This window comes from Lepidochelys kempii, chromosome 19 (assembly GCF_965140265.1).
Source record: "Lepidochelys kempii isolate rLepKem1 chromosome 19, rLepKem1.hap2, whole genome shotgun sequence".
Taxonomy (NCBI): domain Eukaryota; kingdom Metazoa; phylum Chordata; order Testudines; family Cheloniidae; genus Lepidochelys; species Lepidochelys kempii.
The window spans coordinates 7,148,354-7,172,105 of NC_133274.1; the positions used below are offsets into that span (position 1 = coordinate 7,148,354).

The 23,752-nt window shown below is 45.7% G+C and overlaps 1 protein-coding gene across 3 annotated transcripts in view; it reads right to left on the reverse strand.

Annotated features, from left to right (window-relative positions):
* Positions 1-539: 539 nt before the first annotated feature.
* Positions 540-23,752, reverse strand: part of FNDC5 (fibronectin type III domain containing 5) — a 32,596-nt gene continuing 9,383 nt past the window's right edge. For 2 of the 3 annotated variants that reach the window (XM_073318079.1, XM_073318077.1), the window contains 5 exons: positions 15,580-15,695; positions 13,721-13,919; positions 10,973-11,062; positions 5,413-5,546; positions 540-3,754 (listed from right to left, as the gene is read on the reverse strand). In XM_073318079.1, coding sequence (XP_073174180.1) covers positions 3,713-3,754; positions 5,413-5,546; positions 10,973-11,062; positions 13,721-13,919; positions 15,580-15,695 — 581 coding nt within the window. In that variant the 3' untranslated portion in view covers positions 540-3,712. The remainder of the gene's footprint in view (positions 3,755-5,412; positions 5,547-10,972; positions 11,063-13,720; positions 13,920-15,579; positions 15,696-23,752) is intronic. The other variant, XM_073318078.1, reaches the window with a different exon arrangement.

The window sequence follows — 23,752 nt, forward strand, 5'->3', positions numbered from 1 at the left end:
TGCTAGGAACTGAAATCTGACGATGCATACGAGTACCCACATCTTAGATCTCTTGTATCTCTGAAATGGGTGTGCTGCTGTGATATACACTTTTGAATGACATAACCTTTAATATCTTGGTCAAATACTACAATTAACAATCTGTTTCTCCCCATTCACACCTCTTCCAGTAAGTTGTTACCAGCTGAGATTCTACAAATACTTTCAGGCATGTAGGTGTTTTCTCCTCTAATGAACTGTCTGTTTAAAAGGCGTAAATGTTCTAATTTTTCTCAAAGAAATGAGGAAACCGAGTTTGTGCTGTTTCTTAGCGTACGAGGAAAGTGATTGAGAAGTTGATGACAGTTACGATTGTGAATTGGAAGGACGCCCTGTATTGAATTGTTTACTCCACATCGCCCTCTGTGGTACAGTTTCACTAAACCCTTATGTGGGGGAGGAATATATTGACTAAATTAGTGCCAATGAGCACAGGATTATTCTGCTTTTAAGAAATAAAGCAAGTGGTGCTTAACTTTAGACATACGCTGGCCCGCAGGTAGTTTTCTCTTATTCCTTTATTGTGCACATCAACTATGCTTAGTTGGTTCCTGGAAATCAGTTGAATTAGTCTCCAGCGACTGCACACCATCAGCAGAGCCATTTTGATGTTTGCTTTCTTTTGTTTTTTATGTTCAGTGGAAAATCACTTATTGCGGGGCTCTTTGGAATCCCTTCACTCTACTACACTCCTGCTTGGTCCTTAGTATACAGCAAAAACTACACTTTGCAAGCAAAATCACACTGGAAAATCTGAGCATCCTTTAAGGTGATTGCAGAACATACACTTTTTTTTTTTTAAATGCTTACTTGGTTTGTTTCTTAATGCAATGTCTTTTTCCTGATTAAGGGTAAAATTTTCAAAAGTGCCTGAGTGGCTTAGGTGCCTATGTTCCATTTTCTACAGTGACGTGTGCTTACGAGCCTAAATTTCATTGAATGAGACTTGCGTGGGCTTCAAAGCACCTAAGTTGCTTTTGAAAATGGGTAAAATTTTCAAAAGGGCCTATATGTCTCTATCTCTTTCTCCCTTCCTTATGTAGCACCTCTTTAGATAAAGTATATTCTTATTAAATCCCTTCTGCATTAAGAGAGTCAGCTGCATTTGATAGCTTGGAATTCCTTTCTGGTACAAGTAGATTTGCTTCCTAGCCTATGTTTGTTTTTCTCGCTAATAGCATTATTACCTTACCTTTGAAGCCTGCAGTTATGGAGCATAATGATGCACTCCTTTTGCCAGCTGCCATATCATGGGTTGAATACTTAACTGTGAACAAGCATCTATGCCTCGCATTTTAATTTCTCCATCTCTAATGAACAACAAGCGCGTCACTGTTGGAATAGAAATAGCTAAAAACCTGTCACTAGGAACCAACAACAATTACTGTCAAAGATGGGGAATGTTCTCTGCATTTCCAGAAACATTTTTTGTATAAAAAACACATCACCCTGATAAATTACTCAGGCTGAATTTCCTCAGCAGCAGCTAGGTTAGAGTTTAGGGCCTTCTTGTTTGCTTGTCTGCACCAAAATTACGATAGAACATCTCTTTTATCATTTTGTACATGCCATACCATCTGTTCTAAGTCTTCCTTTATAGGTAGGCTGTGGATTCTGACTGACATTTCTTTCTTGCATACTAAGCCTGAGACATTCCTGTAGACATCTACTGGCTAAGCAGGGCTTGCTTACTTTGTAGCTTACTTATGTTGTAGCTTCTTTCTCACCTTAGTCCACAGCCTAACCAAAGTTAACCCCCTACTGAACCTTTACTGCTGCCTGCAACCAGGGACAGGGAAAAAACAGCCAAATTCATGATCCCTCAGAAATCTGGGTAGAAGGTCCCCACTTCTATTTCATGCATTCTGCCCTAGTGTAGACCAAGAGGAAACATGGCTAAACTCAGGTATTTACAAGGAAAGTTGTGCCTTTAATCTTTTATTGTACATTAAAAAGTGGTTATTGCTCCAACTGTATCAGAGGTGTTGACCTCTCCCTCGTGGTGGTGGGGGGGAGTAGCTTTTTTGGCTCAGGATCCAATTTAGAAAACTGTGGGTGGGGCTGACTGCCTCCCTGAAACTGGCACTGGGGAAGCCCTTTTTTATAAAATGCCGCTGCATGCAAACCTCTCAGTGCCTTTCTCCTGGATTGACTACTTGAGAGAGGCTAATGAATATCAAAGGGGGAAGATGTCTGAACTCCGTGACTGCCAGCCTGTTTCTTTGCAGTGGCTTTTGAATCATTGTCTTGTCTGAATGCAAATTTGTTTGCAGTGGGAGGATTTAAATCCTATTTGGGCCAACCTATCTTAGTATTTGATGGAATAATTAGGATCCCATGTTACCCCCCAGCATGTATGGAATGGCCTTGTCAGGTAATTAAACAAATACATATAAAAGCGTGCTGGCAAAGCTCTGATAGTAAATTTCTTCCATTTGATGACCTCTCACCTACCAGCCTCAAAACATTGTCAGTCATAGGGAACATGTCAGCTTATAAACATAAAGCAACTAGTAAACTAGAGGAGACTCCTCCCTTCCCCCTCCACATTTGTGGAGGGACTCTTAACAAACACCTGGCAATACAGTGTCATGATGAATAGTGGAGACACAAAGTGGAAGGAGTAACAGATCCATCCACTGGAACCTCAGTAAAAGAAGTAACTAGTTAAGGAGTGTCCTTGGCCATCATTAGGCAGGGATCCCTTGGAAACCTGGAAACCTGGTATCCTTGCATAGCAACCATTATCATCATGACTTTGTTGTTTTTTTGTTTTTGTTTTTTTGCACTAACTGGCTGTGTTTTGTAAGGACCATTTGTTACACTTTAGGTGGAATTAGTCAGGCCCAGTCCTAAATATCATGAAGAAATGGCCCAAGTTCTCCTGGAATCAAACCAAGGGTTGGCTTCTTGTCTCTGTTGGTCTGTGCCCCACAGTGTTTTGAATTCCACCCTGCTTATCTAAAGTGGATTACAGCATTGGAGAATAGAAGAGATGGCAAAAATAGAGACAAGTGCTGCAGATCTCAACTGGAGAGCAGCCAGCAAAGTAGTGACCATCCAGATGGAAACTGTAATGTGCCTTTGTTAAAAACAAACATACAAAAAAATCCCACCTGCAGAATGTATTACACACCAAACATGAGTGCTACGGAGTGAGATTAGAGTACACAGCAGCCAAAATCCTTTTCTCTGCCACTGTCTAGTGTTTCTTTCTCATTTCTCTGAAGAGAAATACAAATGCAGCCTGAGCCCATGTTGATGCTGTCAACACGCAGCGACAGTGAAGCAAAATAGAAATACAATGAAATTTTGTGATCTCCAAAGAGAGGCAAATCACTCCAGGAGAAAGAGGGATCAGAGGGTGGAAGTTGAGTCTGTTGGGATTTGTTACAGCCTGGGTGAGTTGTGAGTCCAATACAGAATTGCCTGAGGCATCAGTTTCACAGAAGCTTTTCCTTCTCAGACAGTGGCTTATGTGGGGTGGTTTTCAGGATTTTCTCTCTCTCTCCAGTTGTCTTTTGCAGAGCAAGGGAAGAAGATTTATGCCAGAAATTGACAACCAGTAGGTCTCTCCGAACTGCTCCAACAGTGTTTCACTTCCCCAGTCATCAGGGCTCCGAAGCAGAGAGGGAGAACGAGAAATGGAGTCCATCTATCAGATGCCAGGCTGTCATGCTTCGATGATATTCACTGAAGGCTTGTTTTTTGGAAACTAGAAGAAGGGAAAAAGAGGGAGAAATATATAGAGATTGTTAAGGAAAAGCCATCAGAGATTTGTTCAGTGCAGTAGTGAATTTGTAAATGGTCCTGTTGCCTGCAGCATAATGAAAAGGGGTCGGTGATGGGGCTGGTTGGTGTTAACACTGGCTACAACTGCTGGGCAAAGAAACAGTCTGTACAGTCTGACTCTGGACTTTAGAGGCCCAATTTATTATCAGCCTGCACCTTGTGCAACTGTTTACACCAGTTCAAAATGCTATAATTCTGCTTTATTAGCATTTCCCCTGCTTTGCACAGAGGTAAATGACTACACAAGGGCTAGAACAATGACAAACTGGCCCCTAGTAATCCAGGGGTACGTTATGGTGATGGTGTGACTTAGTATCAATGGAGTTTATGCTGGAGTAACACTGGCATAATGGAGACCAGAATTTTATCCTATTACTTTGGGCAGCCTGCTGCCCAGTTATGGTGCACAACCCACCCAGGGAAAGCAAAGGGTTCACAACTGTAAAATCCACACAGGCCAGCTGGGTCTACTGCTTGCTCAATGTTGCTGGTGTAAATGTTTGATCCCAAGGGATTGTGGGTAGATACAGAAGGATCGTGAAACATAGAGCTAAGGCTGTCACTCTGTCATAAATTGTCCCTGCACTGGGCAGGGTGAAGGGACCGTGACAGGAGTAATGCCAACAATGGCAGAGTTAACAAAATATTGAGCATCTTTTCCTAAACCGTACCAGTTCATCACCAAGAAGGGCAGTCTGCCAGAGCTGGGAAATAAAATGTCATCAAAATTCATAGAGCCAAGGGAACAGAAACCGTCAGGCAGCTTGGTTGCATCCCTAGCACTTTCCTTATCTCTCTGGAATCAAATGTGGAGCTGCTGCTCACTTTCCAAACCATGGGTATCACCATCAATCGTCCTGGATATCCAGGACTATAGAAATTAAAGTGGAGGGAAGCATTTGCTTCTGGAAGGAAAGTGGCATGTTTGAACTGAAAAGGAGTACTTGTGGCACCTTAGAGACTAACCAATTTATTAAATTGGTTAGTCTCTAAGGTGCCACAAGTACTCCTTTTCTTTTTGCGAATACATACTAACACGGCTGCTACTCTGAAACATGTTTGAACTGGCAGCTCACAGAGAGAGCCCTGCTATTGTTTTGTTAAGCAGTGATCCAGCAGGTTTTCCTCTGCCCACACAGAACCCCACTGATTTCAGTATTGCTCTGTGTGAGCCCCGCACAGTCAGTTGCAGGATCAGAGCCTTGACCTGTTCTTGTTGAGTTATCCTCAGTCTCTAGGCTTTGCCTGTGCCATACTTAATTGATTCTGGTGAGAATTACCCTAATTTCGCTAAGGGGGAAAATGAGGCACAGAGGTTAAATGATTTGGCCAAGGCCACCTAGTGAGTGCTAGAGTTGGGAATGGAACCCAGGAGTCCTGACTTGCAGTTGTGCTTTCAAGGCAATAGACCATGCTGTTTCCCTTGTCAGATGGGAGACTCGGTTCTACACGTTGGCCCCATGGAGAGAATGTTATAGCTGGGATCCTTAACAGAAGGTTGGTTTTCAGGTTAATTCACCAGAAGCCCTGCTGGAAATTAATTGGCAGCCTCATTCCCCCCGTGTGCCGACAGCATCTTACCTTGCTGCGCAGGAGCCCTCCGCTCTGGTGCTCAGGAGTGCTGCTCTCAGACGCACTCTTGGCTTTCTCCTTGTTGTTATTTGGTTCATTATCTTTGATGATGTCATACTGCCTGCAAAACAGGGCGATCACTCCTAGCAGGAAAAAGTGTTAGAGGTCACATGCATGAGCCAGGCCTTTGGAACGTGCAAAGATCAGAGCCCACTAGCCTGCTGCTCTGTGCCTTCTGGCAGAGACCTCAGCAGCATTGACACCAAGTCCCAAAGATCCTTTTCTAACATGACTAGTCGGGCTCTGGCTGCTTCCTTCACAGTGTCAAATTCCACTCTAACCCAGTCAGACAAGATCAGGAGATTACTTGTACTCCCACTTCCCTTTCATTAAACAGGACAAATATTCTAAGCTTCCCATTTGAATAACAGTTTACACTGACCCTGTGACCTTTGCTTTGCAAGCACAGGGGCATATTGGAATATCCATTAGTTGGAAATGCACCCTCAAAGCTTTCTTTTTCTGAAGCAAAGAGAGGTGCAGTTGAGCTGGAGGATGTGATGAATGACCTGTGCCTGCCTGAAGATGAAACAAACCAGGGTCTCCTGCTCAGCAGGACATCATCTGCAAATATATGACAGCTACAGCAGGATGAGGTGCCAACGGAAATGTCCTCCCACACATTTAGGCATGTGGAGAACAAAGCAGAGGCAGCCATGACAAATGAAGAGAGTGAAAATGTCTTTCACAGCGGCTTTTGTGTTATGTTCTGACCAAATAACCACCTCTCTGCCTGTTGGTTTCAAACACAAAGTAACAGAGGTGCCAGGAAGGGCAACTGATAAGCCCATTGCTTCTTGCCTACTGGAAAAGGACCCAACTCACATAAGAATAATACTCTGCATGTATATAGAGTTTCCCACCTGTCGCTCTCAAAGCACTTAACAGTGATAGGTGTTATGGGAGTTCTTGCCAGGTAGTGCTTACACATGTTCTTTCTTGCATGCAAGCAAATTGTCAGCCGTGGGAAGACATGCTGACGGTTGCATAAAAGTATCATCATCCTCATTTTCAGAAGAGAAATGTAGGCAAAGTGAGGCAAAGACAGTACTAGAACCCAGGTCTTGACACCAAGTCATGCCCTCTGCACTGGGCCATTAGAGAAGCTTAGTGTATAAAGTGAACGGGTATATACATTCAGACTAATTGTAGTTTCCATTCATCAATAATTCCACACTTGAGTCTCAGACGGCTCAGCCACAGGGCTGGGAAAAGTCATGGTCAGAATGAAACTTTGTAAACAGCTCATCAGCTCCAGTGAGATTTTCCTTACCCGCCCACGTTTGGTAAATGGCAGCTGTTTTGTCTAGAAGGGGAATTTACAAGCCTCTTTCAGGGCATTGGACAATTCTGTGCTCACATTATGAGCTCAGTTTCGGAAGATGAAGCATAATTACTTGTCTAGATTAAACCTTTTTAGCTATCTCATTTAATTATTTTACCCCCAAATGATTTTTACAGGGCAGGAGATTTAGCTCTTAATGAGCAGAGACAGTAACTTCTTTATCTAAGGTTTCAGAGTAGCAGCCGTGTCAGTTTGTATTCGCAAAAAGAAAAGGAGTACTCCTTTTCTTCTTTATCTAACTATTTTAAAGGCTCAGGGATTGGAGACAGTGACTAGAACCCAATCTAACCCTGTGGAAAGCAGGTACCAATGCATGGTAAACTCAAGATTTTTCCAGTGAAAAAAATTATATATGAATCTTATCTGGTTGCTGCTAGTCCCTGTGGATTCACTTACAGTTGGAAAGAATCCCAGGGGAACAAGACAGGACACCATTAAGCCTCCTGTCTTTTTATTTAAATTATTATTAACCAAAATTTGTTGTCAGATCTGATTTGTGACCCTATTTCATCTCCACATATCTCGGGGGGGGGGGGGAATCCTATCTCAGCTGAATTTAGCATAAATGGGCCAAATCCTGTGCTGGTGTAAATTTGACACAGCTGCACTGAAGTCGGCAATTTACACCAACAGAGATTTAAGTCCACTGTCTCTTGAGGACATGATTTAACCCTTCAAACCCTGTCAATCTTCAGGGCTTTATTAATAAATAAGTAAATACACACACACACAAAATTATAAGAATGTTAAGGTGGTTAGTCTTACAAAAGCCAGGCAACGAGCCAGATCCTGCTCAAGTCATGCAAAGGGGCTGTAAAGTCAGCTGAGGATTCCCCCAGCATGAGGAAATCCAAGGGTGGCACAGAACTGACATAGCAGACTATGCCATCCCCTTTTACAGCTACTGGCATAGGGAGCATGTTGATGGCATGGCTAGGGGGAAGGGGCTTCAGCTCTCACAATCCCTGACTGAATGGAGCTCAGTCACAGCTGAAGAATGAACCCATTGTCCAGAATCCATATTTCATAGGGAAAGTCTCCAGCCTCCAGCAATTAAGGGACAGAACGATCACACATTGCTCTAACATCTAAACAAAAGGGAGAAACATTTTACCATCTCCTGTGAGTCCCCTGGCATGTTCTTGGAAGATAGGTGGGGATTGTCCCCTCAACTACACATCTCTAGCTTTGGTTGGCTTCTTTCCAACAGTAGCAGTTTTTCTGTACTCACAGTATATATAGAATGTTCCTGTGATCAGGGCAATGGGAGTAAATAGCAACTGGAAATACCGACTGTACTTTATGGGTTATATAATCTACTGTACTGTTAATTTCCTTGCATGCCAGTTCCCTTGTTTCACCTGAAATATCTTCCCCCGACCAATGTAACTATGCGGCTCACGAGTAAAACATTGTGCTGTTTCATGAATGTTTTATGCTGCAGCAGCAGCAGAGGCAGCTGCTGAATGGAGGCCAGAGGAAGCTGGCGCTCTATACAGAAAACAAACAAACACAAACTTCCCTTTCCATTAACTCATGGCATCCTGATCCCAACCTGGGCAAGGCATAGTGCTGGCTGCTGAGAATGCTGAAAGCTCCAGGCTGATCAGAGGAGTAAGGGTGCACTGTACTTATATATTTGTTAGATTAAAACAGATGGGCCTGGTCCTCCTCTGGTATAAACCGATGTAGCTCAGAGGTGTTATGCCAGTTTATACCAGCAGAAGATCTGATCTCAAACTCATAATGGGGAATTCTTAGCTTTCCTGAGCTCCCGGGGTGGTTTATTTCTTTTTAAAAATTGTATGGAAGGATTTTGATGCCCGGGTGGAGTTCGCAGATGACACTAAGCTGGGAGGAGAGGTAGGTATGCTGGAGGGTAGGGATAGAGTCCTGAGTGACCTAGACAAATTGGAGGACTGGGCCAAAATAAATCTGATGAGGTTCAACAAGGACAAGTTCAGAGTCCTGCATTTAGGACAGAAGAATCCCATGCATTGCTACAGGATGGGGACCAACTGGCTAAGCAGCAGTTCTGCAGAAAAGGACCTGGGGATTACAGTGGACAAGAAGCTGGATATGAGTCAGCAGTGTGCCCTTGTTGCCAAGAAGGCTAATGGCACAGTGGGCTGCGTTAGTAGGAGCATTGCCAGCAGATCGAGGGAAGTGATTATTCCCCTCTATTTGGCACTGGTGAGGCCACATCTAGAGTACTGCATCCAGTTTTGGGCCCCCCACTACAGAAAGGGTGTGGACAAATTGGAGACAGTCCAGCGGAGGGCAATGAAAATGATTAGGGGGCTGGGGCAAATGATTTATGAGGAGAGGATGAGGGAACTGGGCTTATTTAGTCTGCAAAAAAGAAGAGTATGGGGGGGGATTTGATAGCAGCCTTCAACTACCTGAAGGGGGGTTCCAAAGAAGATGGAGCTAGGCTGTTCTCACTGGTGGCAGATGACAGAACAAGGAGTAATGGTCTCAAGTTACAGTGGGGGAGGTCTAGGTTGGATATTAGGAAAAACTATTTCAGAAGGAGGGTGGTGAAGCACTGCAATGGGTTACCTAGGGAGGTGATGGAATCTCCAGCCTTAGAGGTTTTTAAGGCCCCTCTTGACAAAGCCCTGGCTGGGATGATTTAGTTGGGGTTGGTCATGCTTTGAGGAGCGGGTTGGACTAGATCACCTCCTGAGGTCTCTTCCAATTCTAATCTTCTGTGATTCTATGATTTATTGACCCACCTGTTCGTGGCCCCTTCCAAGCCACTGTCGTCTAAGGAAATCCTCTGGGCACTCTTCTAGGCCCTCTCTCACTGCAAAGTGGCTCCAGGATCGAAAAAGTGCAAAGGGGATCTTTGCTCCATCCTGCTACCACACCAAGCACTCTTCAGCCACAGCTGTGGGTCTGACCCTACAGTATTGACTTTTAAATCATATGGGCCCCGAATCTGTAGCCCTGCTACAGCAAAGCTCCCATTGAATCAATGGGATTTTTGGTTGCATGAGATCTGCAAGATCAAGCCAAGATTTTCAAAAATGGGTTTAGGTTCCTAAGGCCACATTTAGGCAAAACATCTGGCTGGACTTTAAAAAGTGCTGAGCACTCAGCCGCTACTTTTGGCGTTTAGCTTGCTTGTCGTTGCTACAAATTTCCCCTTTTCCTCCCCTGCCCTTGGCCCATCCAACCCATAGGTTCATATGTTTTAAGGCCAGAAGGGACCATTAAATCATCTAATTTAGGCTGATGTCACTGGAGCTCTGTAGTGGGAATTTCTCTCTCTCTCACACACACACACAATTCTTCAGACTGGGGCATTTCCTATATCACTCATAGACCTGTGCAGGTTGTTTGCTCACAGAGTCTTCATCCTTTCCATAGCCTCATCGATAATAGTACAGAGTTGACCAGGTTTGCTCTCAGATGTGTGAGAAATTTGCTCTTTAAACAATTCTTTTTATTCTTTTACCAGATTTTAAGAGGATTCAGGTTCATTGCTGACCACCTGATATTTTAGGTTTGGATGCTCCTGATCATTTGTTCTTTTAACAGTTCAATCATTTTAATAGATCTAGAAAGTGGGTTTTAGTAAATATAGAATGACGGATGCTTGAGAGTGAGACAGGAGGTTGTAACTCACTCTTGATTTGTGATGTTTATCTTTAGAATATCACCACACCTCTTCACAAGAATTACTGGCTTGTGTGTGACCTGCAGGCATGTAATAATGGGCCAGATATAGTGACCGTGGCACACTTCACTTGGGCTGCATTGTGTTAATGAAACAGAAGGTGCTAAAGGGGTTGGATTCTGCTGCAGGATTAAGGAGATTACCATCAATTTTTTTCTGGAAGGATTGAGAATATAGGATTTGCCACTGCAGATCAGACAACTGGTTCATTAAATCCATTATCCTACCTCCTGCTGTACTAAATGAGACAACTTCAGCCAGTCCAGTATCCTGCCTCCAGCAGTCGCCAATACCTGATGCTACAGAGGAAGGTGAAATGCACTTATATCCAAATGTGCAATGCTGTATACAGGGGGCAGGAGTAGGAATTTCTCTGCATATCTTTTCCTGGCCAGCATGGGTGTATACTCACACACACACAAAGTGAATGAGCTGACTCTGGGACATTACATGCCTTCGTCATAGGTCCTGCTACCAACCTGCCCACATGAATAACACCACGACAATGATGAGAATTTCCCCAGCTCGCAGCTGCTGGTTCTTCCCCATCTCCTTCATTGTCACCTCATCTGCACAGGGGAGAGAGAGAGATAATGAGATCCATTTGTGCAATGAGTTCAGTCAGACTCTGCCTGCTCCTTTCACATGCTCCTTCCCCATCTCACTAACTCACAGACATTTAGTGGGCAAAGCTGGGTGGCTGCAGATCTGAAAACCCCTTGGAAGATTTGGAAATGTAAACCCCAGCTGACCACATTAAAATCTCTCACTGGTCTGGTGTCCAGTTTAACTATGTGCCCCCAGCCTTGGACAGTGAGCGTACAAGGTTCAAAAGTAGCATGAATTGTTCAGAGTCATCATGCCTCAGTCAGCTGTTAGCATCATCATTCCTCTCTCTGTGTGTTAGGGTTTTCGTAGCACCCATCACTGGCGTATTCTAGCCATCGCATCACTATTCTGTGCAGAATTCCTGCCAGCCCAGCTCAGGATTTATGCCCTGTAGTATGCAGGGTTGGCATAATCTTTTTCAGCAGAGCTGCAGGATGCAGGAATGAGTAGTACCTCTTCACAAGTCCTAATGTACAGCTGTGGCCTCAAAGGACTACAAAGATTGTAGTTCAGATCTCCTGGGAAGCAGACAATGCTCTTCTCAGTGTTTTCAGTTGAACAGCAATTCACTATTGACAGGCTCCAAATCATTTCAGCAGAAAGAGTCAAGACCTCACAGCATCCTAGGAACCGTGGATGAGACCCCTGCAATATAATATGGCCTAACCTAATCATCTGGTAACCCTTTATAACCCGGACTCCTGCTCCTCCCTATCCCCTGTTCGTTAGAGTGCCTTGCTGCTGCAGAACGTCTCTTTGACCTGCCTTGGCACCATCTGATTTTGGCTGGATGTCTGCTCAGAAGGGACAAATTAAAAAGCACTTCCCTGACTGGCAGTAACTGATTTGGCAGAAACATTTCAGATTTTAAAAAAGCAGGATATCCATTGGTCTCTTAGAATCCAAGTGCAGGGAGGTTTAGTGAGTCTCATCTTAGTGCTGCTGCAGCATCCCTGGCATGGATCCCCGGGGGTTCTATCCCAAACTGTGTGCACAGTCTGACCAAGAATTTCCCCAGGTACTCTTAATTTGCTAGGTATGCTCCTGCCAGACACTAGTCCTGAGCCCAGTCCTCATTTCCTCTGCCTCTAAGCTACCCCCTGAGGAAAGAGCAATGGAGATTCAGGTGCAGGCAGCACTAGTGCCTGGGGTTCTAGGCATTATTTTACTGAAACAGGCTGGTCTTGCTGTGGTTAATGTGATATACAAAAGTCACATTACCAGCAAGGATTCTTGTGTCCTTACCATTAGGGAGTACCCCAGTCTTGACACTATTATAGTCTCAGACTAAGGGCTGCAGTCGGAAGGAATGTGTAGCTGGTATGCGTTAGATTCCTCTACACTCATTTAAACTCTTAGTGCTGCTTATCCCACTTACTGGTGTGAGTTTAAGGGAGTCTAGGCTGGGGGAACTTACCTGCCCAGCACCTGAAAGATGCAATAAGAAAGTAGGAACGGCCTCCTTCAATTTACACATCCTTATTCCGTCCTGTCAGTTGCTTTCCATGCTGCACACCTCACTTCTGGCTTCTTGACATGAGTTACACCAGCTTAGCCTCTCCTAGCCTCGTTCACACTCAGCTAGACCCAGTGCATTGACTCAGAGGTGATGTAAAGGGGGTGTGGATTACACACCAGTGGGAGGGGCTGAGTCTGAAGGAGCATAAATTGGTGTAACAGGCACATTTAGGGAGCCATCTGAAGCTACAAATTGCCATCACTCCCTGTAGGCTCAGGCTGACCTCAGAATTTGGCCTTACAGGTATAGGGGACTGAGTAGCCTGGGGCAGTGGGATGAAAGAAGGAGGCTTTTACCTCTACATCCCGGTTTCCAATCTGACCCTTGTTAGTTTCCTCTACATCCTCCCACCCCAGTCATGGGGAGAGTGAGAGATCAGCAGAAGCTGCCAGTGACTTCAGGGGGCAGGTGAGGCCAGGAGCACTCCTGTGTCTGACCCCATCATACAATCTTCAGGCACTTTCACTAACACGGGCGCCCGTGAATTGTTCGGTTTTTTGTTTGTTTCCCAGCATTTGTGCAGAGCCTGAATAAACAATGAGGGCCAGGTCCTCAGCTGGTGAAAACTGGCATAGCTCCAAGTCAGCAGAGCCACACCAACTTTCACCAGCTGAGGATTAGGCCGAGATCTTATCTCTGTATTGGTGGTTTTCACTGACTTGCTATTTTTGCCTCAGGGAGCTGAACCTACCAGAGATCTGGTCTTGTCACAGTATTTCCACCATACGAGAACTCCAACTCCTGAGCCTGAGCTTTGGTCTCATAAACATTTCTGTGGGCCAGTAACAAACACCCATGGAGAATGTAAACAGAAATGCTAGAACCTGCGCGTAACATGCAGGCTAAGAGAGTCCCAGAACACTACACACTTTGCCGATGTGTTACGTCTGCACATCCCCCATGCCCACTCCTGTGTGTAGTTACCCACTGATCCCACTGACTACAATGGCACTGCAACAAGCGAATTTAGCCCTGCCTGCACTTAGCTCAACTGTTCTTATTTTTGAAAGCACCAGGCACTATTTCCCACTTTGCTGGGCAACACTGCCCTGCATCTGGGGCAGCCCATGGAACCATATAAGAACTTGCCCACACTTGCCTTTATTCTTTGAGGCCAGCTTCTCGGCTTCCCTGGGGGTCTTGAAGAGGACGGGTTCACTGGCTGGACTCTGGCCCTGGATGCTGATGGACTGGACATGCACAATGTACTCAGTGTCCTCCTCCAGGTCCCAGAGGGCGCATGAGCGGGTGGTGGTGTTCACCTCTTGGATGAAGCGCAGCATCCGCACATCCTTCTTCTGTAAGCCCAAGGCAGGAAAGCACAGTTGCTCAGAGGGAGGGTTCTCTCTCTGCGTGACGGACGCCTTGCTACATAGATGCTTTCCATTGCTCCCCAGGGCCCCTGACAGCACCTTAGTGCTGCCATTTAAAGTCCCCCTAGACCGGGTGTAGGAGGAAAGACATGCTCTAATCTGATCACAGGCTTCTCGAGCAGTGAGAGCAGCTACAGCTGCTTTTATGCAAGCGGGTGCAGGTGACAGCCACTCGCTCATCCAACTTGCCAGAAACAGTGGGCCCAGCCCTCCTCCCACTGACATCACCGACACAAGTGTAACTCAATTGACTTCAAGGGAGATACTCCTGATTGATACTGGAGGGAAATCAGGCCCAGTACTTGTAGAGAAGGTGACCTGGTAAAGGCTTGGTGGAGAGGGGCTGGTTCCATTTCCCCTGAGGTTCAGAGCCAGTTGGATGAATGGTTCAGACTCTGGATCTCTCTAGTATTTATCCGTACCCTAAGGGCAAGGGTGTGCAATGCCTGTATCACCTGGTAACACACGCCATCTCCCAGGAGCTCACTCACTGGCTCCAGCTTTATAATGTCACAACAGAGAAGAAGCCACAAATTCCATTCAAAGCATCTGGAGCGTCTGGGTGACATTCACCCTGTGCAGAGCCCAGCACAAGGCCTCGGCACCTCTAGTGTCCCTGGCTCCTCAGAGATGTCATGGTGCTGATGCTTTGTGCTGACCTCTACATGGGTGAATCTCATACTCTATGAATGAAATGGCAACCTCCCAGTGCTGGCTTTAAAGGGATGTGCTCTCATCTTCCCCATGCAGAAGCTTCTCATTGTTCTATCCCTGTTGGCACTTACCCACTGGGCAGAGCTATTGCTGAGATTTGGGGCTGATGCTAGCTCTGGCAGGTTGCATTTTCTGCCTAGTCACCTTTGGGCCCTGGAAGCGTGAAGGCATTAAATCATTCTGGCCTGCCCCTGCTCTCACTGAAGTCAGCAGCAAAACTCCCAGGGGCATGACTGGGAGCAGCCTCATGCTCTGAGCAGTGTTTTGTGCATAGCTATAACTGCTTTCCCTGCCATGAGAAGTAATAAGAGCTGGGTGGGGCATGCAGTGGAGATGGATAGGGGAGTCCTTGGTGCATGATGGGGTGGAGGATGGGCAGGGGAGTCCTGGGTGGGGCTTGGGGTGGAGATGGGTTGGACAGTCCACCAACCTAGTCCTCCTCCAGTCTCCCGAACCATTGAATCCTCTAGGGTGATTTCACTGATGGATCAATTACCCCGCTCAGCCCCTTTGCTGTGAAGACCATGAATTGCTTTGCACGGTCACCCCTATCCCTGGGAGTAATCATCCTGGTTGATGCTAACTTGTCTACTCCCCTGTCAGTGTGCAGTTCTTCTCTGACGGCAGGATTATACGTTTGGGGCATGTTCTAAATCCAAACCCATGGAAATGTGTTAAGGTGAAGACAGAGGCTGACTCTGTGTCAGTGCTCTGCAGGAGCCTTGTGAGAGCTGCAGGCAGGACGGGCTACACCATGATAAATCCAGAGTTTGCCCTTGCTTCCCTGCTACTAAGGCTCAAAGCAGGTGGGATAGAACTGAGGGAGACCCAGCACATGTGGAGAGGAGGGGGGGCCATATGGTGAGGATACCTGCTGGGAGATTGCAAATCCAATAACAACTTCATCCTCCAGAACATCCCAGGTCACAACAGCCGAGTTGGCCTTCAGATGTTTGACTGTGACATTGACTGGAGCGGACGGGCTGTCTGCAAGGAGACAAAACACAAGCTTTACTATGGCAAAGTCACTGATGCAGGCAGGAGACAGGGAAGGAGGTAGAGAGGATGAGCAGTCGAATATATCTGCTCTATATTTAATGTCATCTCTATATATTATACAATACGTATATTTAGTGCTATGTACAGTATATAATCTGTACTTAATAGCTTATGGATCTCTAATACTTTAACTGTACCTAATGCCCTATTTATAAGTGATACAGTGAAGCCAATACAAGAGATATTGGGCATCAGACATGGTTTCCTGCAATAAGAGGAAACAGGATTTAATCCAGGTCAGCCACTGCCCCTTAGCTAGGGGAGTTTGGGGGCTGCAGATGCCCTTCACCTATGTACTGGCTCCAGGTGTGTGGAACTTTGAGACATAGACACACCATGTTTTGGTGGCCATTAAGTTCTCCAGGCCCCTTGGATGATTTAGAGTGGCATTAAACCTGCATATAAAATATTTAACCCTTGCATCCCAAACTCATGCTGATAAAGCTTTTACACCACTGAACGCCATCACGTATTCTTCATCTAGCTAGTCTGTCACACACACCCCTGCTTTCTCCTTTAGATCTTGCCCTGACTGCAGTGAGAGTGAAAGGCAAACAGCACGTTGCAGAGGGTGGCCTGTAGTTGGAAGTATGGACATGCTGGTGCCCTAGTTAACGCCTTTGAGGATTTAACCCATGTGCAGTGAAGAGGGGGGTGTTTATTTTATTTTTATTTCCCTGCTGCTTTGAAATGCTGATACTTTACAAGCTCCCTGGCGGTGCCACAAGGCCAAAGAAGGAAGAAGTTAGGTCTCCTTTGATTTATTTATTTTAAATGACCACATTTGTGAGGCTAGTGAGCGGACTGCTGACAGGCCGACTGATCAGAGCTCTTCAAAGTGAGGACTTGCTGAACTTCCAACCAACCCTCCTGGCTTAGAACTAACAGGAAAGAATGTGCTGAGCAGTGACCCTATGCTCCCTTCCAAACAACATTCTCTGTCAAGACCTTGGAGCTTCCATTGCCAGCAGGTGTGATCATGCTTCAAAAGCTCCAGGAATCAGTAACGAGGCAATTAGAAAGGCAGCGGGGGGTCTAGACAAGGCATCAGGCTCAGATCGGTTCCAGCCCACAGTCCTTCAGAAGCAAAAAGGGCAATAAGAAAGTCCCTGGGCCAGATTGTTGGAATCTCACAAAAGGCTGGGCAGTGGCTTGAAATGGAGCAGTAACTAATGATCGGTGGCTCAAAGAGTTTGGAGAGGGAAGATCCTTAATTTGATCAGGTTGGCATCGATCAGAAATTGTTGCCATCTGTTCCGTGGTCCACATGAAACGCATTTGTGATCCCAGCAGCCAAAAAAATTCCCTTTCATTACGGTCAGTAAATGAGCCCCTGGCTGGCAGCCTCATTAGAGAGGCCAAGGACAGGATGGGCCACTGGGCCAGTGCTCCTTTCTCACCCCTAGCCCAGTCCCTTCTGGACTCAGCTGAGGCAGCACGGTTGCTCTAGCTGCCGAGGCACAAAGCGAGGACGGTTGTCAGTCCAGCACTTTCCACTATTATTTAACCCCCCTTTAAAAACCCAACTGCAAATCAGAGTAGCGTCTTATTTTAGTAAGGGGCAGTTTGCAGAGGTTCACATAGGGAAGGTCCGTGAGTCATGCCGGATGAATTTGCTAGAATGTATTGAGGCTCTGACTGAGCTGAGAGGTGGGGTGGGGATGCAGCAAACAAAACAGGCTCTGATTGCAGCATAGTAACAGTGCTTTGAGCTAGGTGTCTACCCCCTTCTAAAGTACAGCCAGACAGCTAAATCCCTGCATGTTGTGCTTTCCCGATGTCGTTGAGAGAGGATACCACAGCATGGGGTGATTTATACCGCCTGGGATAGGGAAGGTTATTGAAACAAGTGAATTACCGTCTTAGTAACGGGAAACAGAGTGTATGGGTAAAAGAGCATTCAGGATGGGGAGACGGACTATGTGGGTGGCACCAGTACTGGCATCTGAATCCCCTTTATTTAGCAGGGATATTAATGACCTTGAGGAAAGGATAATATCAAAAATGCCTAAATTTTCTGATGACATAAAATGTGGGGGAGGTGGGAAGAGCCAGCAGAGACAGAGAAGGAGAGCAAACACCTTCAACATGAGTAGGTTAAATAAGGCTGCGAGGCGCTGACGTGATAGTGAAGTGCACTGCAAGGTTGCAGCCTGAACGTTTCCACAGAGACGGGAGCCTATAAAGCAGGAGTCACAATACAGACCAGGAGAGAGAGCAGGTGGGGAGGGGGATTAAGGATACTTCACTACATCCATCTGTACAATAGAAACCCCAAGAGACTGAAGGATGGTAAAGGGAGATGCATTAAAATCAAACGCAATGGGCCTAAGTCTGCTCTCCCTTTACCCCACTATAAATCAGGACGCACTTCATTGAAATCAATGTAGTTCATCCAGTAGGTTTCAGAGTAACAGCCGTGTTAGTCTGTATTCGCAAAAAGAAAAGGAGTACTTGTGGCACCTTAGAGACTAACGAAAGCTCATGCTCAAATAAATTGGTTAGTCTCTAAGGTGCCACAAGTACTCCTTTTCTTCATCCGGTAGAAAATTGATGTGAGACTCAGCATTTCCAGAAATGTGAAGCAAGGGAAGTAAGTTCTCCGCGGACAGAGCTGAGTGAATAATTTGCAGCGAAGGTCCTGGAAGATCCAGGATGAGATTGTGATTTCCTCAAATCTATTTGCTGTTTGGATTTATTCCGTGAACTTTCTTACTCTCTGGGTCGATCACACTTTCTTTGGAATTCCAGTTGTGTTGCGATTAGATAGATGAGATCCAGTTTCTGTTCTCTGACTGGTTCTGTATGAGCATTTTCAGCATGAATGCTTAGGTGAACAAATCTAAATGTTGAATTCCCTGATACTGTGCGTGCAGCTCTGAATTTTGCTTTCTGTGAATGCTTATGTCGGTAAAACTCAAACTGTTACCAGAAAGTGACCCCAGAGGCAGAGGGGGTAATGTTCCTCTGAACTCATTTCAACATGCAGGCAGGATATCTGGGGAACATTCTATGCAACAGTCACCCAGCCCTCCCCAGGCACATTAATTCCTGATGCACTAGGAACGGCTGCATCAGCCTTTTAGTCAATAATAGACCATATGTTCCAGGGTTTGTGATTTAGCTGTTTAACTTAATTCCAACTCATAGGCCATAACCCCACTGGAGCAAATTCCTCTCTCAAAACTGGAAGAGCATCTGTTTGGCAGAGTTTGAGTTAGCGACATGCATGCACATGAAAAGATGTTCTCCTTTTTGTGCCAGGGGTACTCATGGCCCCATTTGTTTAGTTAAAATAAAATCATGCCAGTTTCTCATGGGCAATGGCTGCTGTGAAACAAACCATGATCACTCTTTTGTTTCCTTCCAGCAGGGAGCTTTCACAAGGTGGACCCTTACCCTGCATACCCCAGGTGCTGTGTGACACAGCCATGCCTCATACCTGCATACTCTGGGCCCTTTTGGAAAGAGCAGGGCATAGCATTCCCCATGCAGCAAGGAGGCACAAGCATTGAAGATTACCATGAATATGCTCTTAATGCTGAGAACTCCTTTTTTCCTCTCATTAAATGCTCTGCTGATTATTAAGCAACTTTTTTTCTTTAAAGAGAGAGAAAACATTTATGGCTTTGGACTGACTTGTCTCTGGCCTCTCATCTTATCACCAGTGGCTCCTGGAGTCAGGAGCAGGAGACCTGTAGGATGGGAAGCTCCCTACCTGCCTGTTAGGTTGCTGTTGCACAGGGGTTGATATCACAGCCCTTGCTGGTGTCAACCAATAATCACCCAGCACATCTGTTAGCTGGGGAGATTGACTAAAAACTACACCATGAATAGTATGTAGAGTACCCTGCCAATCCATACCCAGTGCTAGAGTGGTACCCAGACTATGCCTACTAGCTCATATCTATCTATGGATTTGTACCTATAGGTACTTCTATGCCTGACCAATATCTGATCTATACCTAATACCCTATATATCATCACTATTGGATCTATATTCAATACCCTATGTCCAGCATACCTAATATAGTACCTGACCTATACCTGATTGACTATGCCTACCTCATATCTGCTCTATATTTAATGTCATCTCTCTATATTATACAATACGTATACTGTACTTAATCTGCACTTAATAGCTTATGGATCTCTAATACTTTAACCGTACCTAATGTCCTATTTATAAGTGATACAGTGAAGCCAATACAAGAGACCATCCTTGCTAGCCAGCATCTTGCTTTAAGAGTCTGGCCTAGACTAGTCTTGGATACAGTGAGGGTAGTTCTGCTCCATCAAACTGATTTTTCTCGGTCCCCTGCCCAGTTGCTTAAGAAAGGTACCAGACCCACCCAAAGCCCTGTGCCTGCTGTCCAGCCAGGTAAGCTGAGAGCTCAATCAGGTATCCATTTCTGGCCTGGCCTCAGCTACAGGTCTCCCAGACACTCTTCTGTCTTCTCTCGGCCCTAAGAGGGGAGATCATAGAATCATAGAATATCAAGGTTGGAAGGGACCTCAGGAGGTCATCTAGTCCAACCCCCTGCTCAAAGCAGGACCAATCCCCAACTAAATCATCCCAGCCAGGGCTTTGTCAAGCCTGACCTTAAAAACTTCTAAGGAAGGAGATTCCACCACCTCCCTAGGTAACGCATTCCAGTGTTTCACCACCGTCCTAGTGAAAAAGTTTTTCCTAATATCCAACCTAAACCGCCCCCACTGCAACTTGAGACCATTACTCCTTGTTCTGTCATCTGCTACCACTGAGAACAGTCTAGATCCATCCTCTTTGGAACCCCGTTTCAGGTAGTTGAAAGCAGCTATCAAATCCCCCCTCATTCTTCTCTTCTGCAGACTAAACAATCCCAGTTCCCTCAGCCTCTCCTCATAAGTCAGATGTCTTTTGCCTACTTCAGCACAAGTTCCTGAAGGATTTCCCCCTCAGAGCCCGATCCTTTGTCTTCAGCTTTGGTTAGTATCCACCCCATCTCAACCCATTCACTGTGAGGCATCAGCAGTTTTCTGCAGTGTCACCCTTCCTGAATGCTGGCTAACTTTCCTTGAGCCCTGGCTGCTAAAGTCTTAGTGGGGTTTCTGACAGCTCCCAAGTGACTTAGACGCACAAGTCTCACTGTAAGTCAATGGAACCTGCGTTCCTAAGCTGCTTTTGAAAATCTGACCCTAAGTCTCCCTCCGCTAGCTTCCTCGCAAGGGCGACACCAGGCACTTTTTGACCAAAGATCAGATGTGGTATGTTGGACTCTTTAGATACTGGGTGACAAATGTACAAAACGAGAATTGCAGTCTAGCCAGAACACACAGGGGTTCATTTCTAAAAGCTTACTCTTGCTTTCTGTAACAGGGGTTCTTGGAATAGGGATGTCTGCTCTTGGGAATTCATAGCCTTCCTATAAGAGTCACAAAAGCGGTGTGTGCATGTGTGAATAGAAAAGTTCACACACACTGTGCAGTACTAGCCTCTCTAAGGGAAGGCAGGCTCAAACTGTTTATAGGCTCCCATCCACCTGGAGAAGGGAATAGGCCCCAACACAGTTAAACAGAAATAAACTAATCAGTCCCTTACTGTCCCTTGGACAGTACGTAGGTATTTCATTCCCGTTGCACCTATGGACAAACTGAGGCAGACATTAAATGAGGTGCCCAAGGTCACAAAGAGAGTCAGTGCTAGGGGCTCACTGAGCTCAGGAATTCCTCTCTCCCCTGCTTGAACCACACCTCTTGCTGTTGCAGATCTTTCTTTGGAAACAACTCTGTTAGCAATGCCCTGTTTAGCAGTGAGCCTTTACTGTGCAGTTGAGAGTACAAGCCAATTTTGTGTCCCCTTGCCATGCAGGCTGCAGGAAGAAGTAATTAAACAATGGAAGTGAGGATCTGTGGTACTATCACATTATTTGAGGTCACTTCCACTGGCTGAGTCATCTATTCAGAAGGTGGATCTGGTATTGGAGCCCATTTCTAAGTTTAGTCTCCCCTGGTTTGGGGTGCAAAGGTGAGAAACCTCCCAAGCAATCTGTTTGCTTTGAGCTCAGCTCCTTCAGAAGCTGCAAGTAGGTCTGTGACTGTACTTGAAAGCAGATGGAATATAGTGAACTCGCTTCCCACTCTAACATGGCTTGCACTGGGACCATGGGTAATTTCTGAATTGCTTAATTCCTATTCTGCAGGCAGCTCCTTTACTGCAGTGAAAGACTTAAATTCTTCACAGCCTCCAGCAAGAGGGCCAGGAGCCTAAGCCACAGCCAAGGTTCTTAAATGGATCAGTCTTTCCCATCACTAGCTGGTCCCTTCATTGCATCCTTGAGCCCAAGCAGGACCTACCAGCTGCATGTCCTTTCCTAGGGGAAGCGGTAAATGTCAGGATTAAGTCACCATGGCTTTTTGTTCCCTGTGCCATGACCTTTACAGCAGAAGCAAGTGGCATAAGAACATGACCTGCAGGGGAAGGAGCTGTTGTTAAATCTTCTGAATAATGTTCTCTCCAAGGCACTGAAGCACACCCGCTCTCCCTTTGAGGGCTGTGGGGGTCCTTTCTCTCCAAAGCAGAGAGATGTGTGTGAAAGGAATTGCTTTAGTTCCATCTCAGAGCCCTTTCTTTGCTCTCACAGTGGGATTTTCTTCAGCAGGTATAATTGCTTGTCAACTTTATGCGGTATTTAGCAAGGACTGAAGCAATCTTCAGCTTTCTTGAGTGTTTTAATGACGGAAGTCTGCAGGGGAGTGGGAGGGAGCATGGACCTGTCCACCACTGACATTCAGGCGCTGAGTCACATGAGAGAAATGAAATCAGACAGTTTCATAAAACAGAAAGCCCAACTGATGATTATTTAGTGCTAGAAAGGAGTCAATTATTTCCTGCAGACCACCCACCCCCTTACAAAATGCTACAGTCATGGTCCAAACTCCACAGCCCCCACTCACCAACTTCATGGGGAGCTGTGGGTGTATATGTGAAGGCATTGAGCCAGATTCTCAGTTTGGACTAGGTCATTTTGTGCCATTCAGGCAGCACAAAGGAGCTGGATTCTGGCCATAATTGGCCAGATGAGAATTGCACTGGTGGGAGGAACTGGCGGAGCTGATCTTCAGCTGGTGTATAAGTTAGAGTAGCTCCTTAGCTGCGTTAACTCTCCGCAGGGCTGGCATACACCACCACCAGTCCCTGATGCCCCCCAGTCTCCTGAACTGAGTGGCTATCAGTTGCAGGAGACACTCTTCCCCAGAATCTGGCTTGCAGAGTGTAATCAAGCAGATCCTTCTTTGAAGTTAGCATTGATAATGACTGAAGGATTGGGCCCTAGCCTAATGTTTCAGATCATTATGCTCCAGTATTTGTTTATAAGCCCCCAACCTGATTAAATCCTAGAGACAGGAAGAAATGGGGATGGTATGGGTTTTAATTTTTCAATCCGAGGGCCAGATCCGGGGGCCAATTTAATCCAAAGCCCACATATTCAGCGTGTTTCAGATAAAAAGTTCTGGTTTATGGCCCCTCTCTGTCTGCTGCTAGGTAACATGAGAGAAATGTTCTTAGCAAGCTGGAGAATGTAATAAACCACTTGCTCTTTTACATTTAGAGACCAGGGGACAAATAATCACACAAGAGCCAAGACGCTGATACAGAACAAGCACTGAACAATGATTATAGTGGTAGAATTACCAGCCCTTACTGATACACAAGGGACTCCACTGTCCTTTAATATTTACATGGTTGGAAGGGAGTCTCTAATTAGCTCCATATCTCACTTTTTTAATAACATGCACAGGGTCAGTTTCCCCCACATATTTTAGCAGTTGGATGCCAACCCCGGATTCACTAGACTCCAACCTGCAGCAACCACTCTTTGATTAGGCTAGGCCTCAGCTGGAGGACTGTGTCCAATTTTGGTCACCAATGTATAGAAAGGATGCAGAGAAACTGGAAAGGATCCAGAGGCGAGTGACAAAGATGATCAGAGGGATGGAATACA